The sequence below is a fragment of the Centruroides sculpturatus genome, unplaced genomic scaffold (genome assembly GCF_000671375.1).
Source record: "Centruroides sculpturatus isolate CEXI.00-Female unplaced genomic scaffold, Cexi_2.0 scaffold139, whole genome shotgun sequence".
NCBI lineage: Eukaryota > Metazoa > Arthropoda > Arachnida > Scorpiones > Buthidae > Centruroides > Centruroides sculpturatus.
In genome coordinates, this window is record NW_019384370.1 from 1,002,576 (window position 1) to 1,006,602 (window position 4,027).

Genomic DNA, 4,027 nt, shown 5'->3' on the forward strand with positions numbered 1-4,027 from the left:
GGACGTGAACAGGAGACGTTCAGAAATAGAATCGGGACCAGGTCTCTAATTAGTCTGGAAACGGGGGACCTAATTCTTGCATTCTGTGAAAACGGGTAAGATTGGCTATAATGTAATTATCTTAATCTTCACTATCGTTACTTTGTACCCACAAATAAAAACCCAGCGAAGCGGATACTTGCAGCTAGATTCTAGATTACTTAGAAAAACAGTCTTTTATATATATATATAAACTATATTACATACAAATGTACAAACAAATAAAAACCCAGTGAAGCAGATCCTTGCAGCTAGTATATATATAGAAATAACTCTCCATATGAATTATGCTGTTCAGTAAGGTGTACGTTCTCTTAGCCAATCTAACTGCCTTCCTCAAACATAAGCTTCTGACTACTAGAAGCAAACTGGAACATTCAGATGGTAAACATATCCTGTAAATTGAAGCTAAACGAATGTCAATTAATGAAAAACTCCAGTTTTGAAGATGTTCTGCCTAATTTCACGACAGCTTTTCTATAAGATTTGACTAGCATAGCCATATTAATCTATACAAAACTGCTGCTATAAATTAATATAATTAACCTCAAGTAGATGTAAATAACAATAAACCAGCAAAAATAAAAGAAACAAAATGGAAGAAAACCCTTTTGTTTTCATTTGCTTTTTATTATTTTATCATATTTTATGACATAAGATACAACTTTTGTTTAAAAAAAAAAAAAAAAAAAACTCAAAAAATCTCACTGCATCTTATATGTGAAGTTGTGATCTGTCATAGCTAATGAATTTCACCAATGGCCTTTATTAGACTATGGATAACACTTACTTATCCCAACTCTTGAATAAAAATGTTATTGTTTAATTAAATATATTTTCATTTTTGCTATAGCCAAATAGCTTTTACATACATTCATGTTGAATATCTTAATGGTAAACTTTAACTATAAATGACTTTTTTAAACTGCTCTTTTTCCTATGTAAATAAAAGTGTACATTCTAGTTTTACTTTTTTTTAAACTAGACTACTGTAAGAAAAATTCTGGTGCCAAGAGCCAAAGGTAACGAATGACTTAAATACACTGAACACTTTCCCTAAATATTCTATCTGAAATAGGAGCCTTATATGGTGTATAATACAGTACATAAATAAACTATATACAGTATCATTAATTTCTAATTTTTGTTTCATGATTAAACAGTTTAATTAGTCTCATTATTTCAAATTTTAGAAGTAATAAATTTAAGAATGAAGAAACAAAACTTTTGACCTTCAGTTTATTATTATTAATCTGTTTGAAATTTAAACAGATTAATATTCAAATAGATTTGCTTAAATTTTCCTGTATTTTATTTTCAATACTTAATCAGGTTGTTCTAACTTGCAATTTATTTACATTAACTATTATAAAAGAGCTTCTTGTCTTGAAAATTGTTTAAACTAATATCTCAAATAATACAGCAGAGATAACAGAGACTTATCACACTGCTGCTAGTAACATCAAAAAGACACTTCTATTACAAAATGCATACCAGTAATAAAGTTGCATTCTATTATCAGAATGCAACTTTATTACTGGTATGCATTTTGGTACACAAGACACTCATCTGCCATATATAAAAATATATAGGTATCTGTTGTAGAACAAACTTGCTGCGAAACCAACATTAACATTACAATCTACAATTTAAAACATACCTGTTCATTTTTTATGTATGGCTGATGAGGGTCTTGTGTATCAAAATGCATAACATTCTGATAATAGAAGTGTCATTTTGATGTTACCAGCAGCAGTGTGATAGTCTCTGTTATCTCTACTATATTATTTGAGATATTAGTTTCAATTTACATTATATTCAGAAACAACTAATTGACAACTAATTAAACTATAATATACTATCAAAATGTTTTGTAATATTAATTATAGGAAAATAATATAAGTGATTGAATAATTTTAGGAATACCGTGTATTACAAAATGAAGAAGCTGTTCAAATAGAAGAGGAAACCGCTCAAAAAGTAGCAGCAAGAGCATTTGCCAGAAATTATTTGATAGATTTATTACCTTCATTATTTCATAAACTGGAAGAGATGGGCTTATTTTATGATAATATACAACAAGGTATAAAACTGCTTTACATATTTAAAAACTTTCCAAGATTATTATTTTTAAATAAAAATTTAATTACAGATATTGAAGAGACATTCTGGCCTTGGTTAATGACTAAAGTAGATGAAGAAATTCTTTCTCTTTCCAAGACTTGTAAACTTCTAGACTGTATGTATTTTTGACTTTTAACATACACATTTTTTATATACTTTGAAAATCGTTGATCTTATTGGCACATTGAGGTCCTAGGTGAAATTAATTTTAGAACCTATCCCATTGTATGTTCTGTACATAAATATATTTTTTAACAAATCATATTTGGATAAATAGTCACACTTAATATCAAGTTTTTTCCATATAATAACAATAGATAAAAAGTAAATTATTATAAAAAGCATAAAAATAATTATAAACATTACATTAGGGAGACAAATCAAATGAGCAGTATTTCATATTGCAGGATATATGTACTTGTACTTTTTTTGTCAAGTCTTTGTCAAGATTTCCAAAAATCAAGTGTGGGAGAAATGAACTTCCCCCTTTACATTTAATTAAAAACATTTATAACATTTTAAAGAACATTGAAGATTTAAATATCATCAGTTAACATTCTAATTTCCTGCTAGTGGTGCTGTGTTCAAAATAAGATCACAAAATATAATTTAAAATTAGATATGTCTAACAACTTCACACTAAAATTTGGAAATCATGATGCATCCAACTCTAAACCAGGCACTGTAGTATCACATATAAAGCACTTTTATATGTAGAATACAAAAGAAGTGACATATCTGAATGAGCAATATAACAAGGTGTGATATAATGAGGGGCTACTATATAAATATTTAGGTAAAAGCAGTTCTTGACTTTTAGATATAATGTGTTCCTAAACATGTGTTTGAAAGTTTATATCCAAAAATCAAACAATAAAGTTGCATGTTATAAAAGTAGTTCCAGAGAGCTAATGAAATATACTGAAATATGAAATATAAGTTTACATTTTTACAATGAATATATTACAACACCAAAATAAATGTTTAAAACTTTAAATCATAGAACCCTCCAGGAGTCTCATGGGGTCTTACATCAACATATACATATGCATCATCATCCTTCTAAGAAACTTTCATGGTTCAGTTATATGCCTACAGGTCATACATCCACATTAATAAAGTGTTGCACATTAAAATGCTGGTGAATCACATAAATCTTTTTTTTTTTTCAAAAACTTCTTTAATGTGGGATAGGCCATTTTTCCATTCTGTCCCTCAATTTCATTAAAAAATCTGAAAAATTTCTATCATACTAACTTTTAAAATGATTGACATGTAGTTGACACTTTTTCACTGCACAAGTTTTTGAGGGAAAAAAAAATGTTGGGAGCTAAGAGACTTCATATGAGCAGTACAGTGTTCATGGCAGAAAAAATGAGCAGGCATTGTTACTTACAATACTTGCAACTCTTGCAAGCATGGCTTCACTTGCACCCATAAATCTTTTTTTGTGTCAATATGTTTAAAAGTTTCCCAATTAATTTTTCAATTTCTAATGAAAATATAATAATAAAACGTTATGGAATCAAATATCAATATTTGAATGAGTGCAATGTAACACAATAGTAATTTAAAACAAATTTATTGTTACAAAATTATTATTATTATATTTTGCATCTATTCTCTGGTATTTTCCCATTACTGCAAAAACAGTGCAGTGTAAACCAAGTTTCAGTTAATTTTAAATGGGTAGCATTGTATTGCTTGTGACAATACAACAAAAATTAAAAAATTAATTTTTAAAATTCAAACTGTTATAATTGCAAAACATTTTGTTTATTACATAACAGTGATAGCACAGCCTTGGTAATAGATGAGGTGGAGAGGCAACTAGAACACTACTCTTAGATTTGCTTCAGGTGCC

At 28.2% G+C, this 4,027-nt stretch overlaps 1 protein-coding gene across 1 annotated transcript in view; it reads left to right on the forward strand.

Annotated features, from left to right (window-relative positions):
* Window positions 1–2,350, forward strand: part of LOC111614305 (radial spoke head protein 3 homolog) — a gene marked incomplete at its 5' end in the record, with an annotated part of 8,741 nt that extends 6,391 nt beyond the window's left edge. Inside the window, 2 exons of the mRNA XM_023355674.1 lie at window positions 1,960–2,122; window positions 2,192–2,350. Of these exons, the coding sequence (XP_023211442.1) occupies window positions 1,960–2,122; window positions 2,192–2,292 (264 nt within the window). The remainder of the gene's footprint in view (window positions 1–1,959; window positions 2,123–2,191) is intronic.
* Window positions 2,351–4,027: the final 1,677 nt, after the last annotated feature.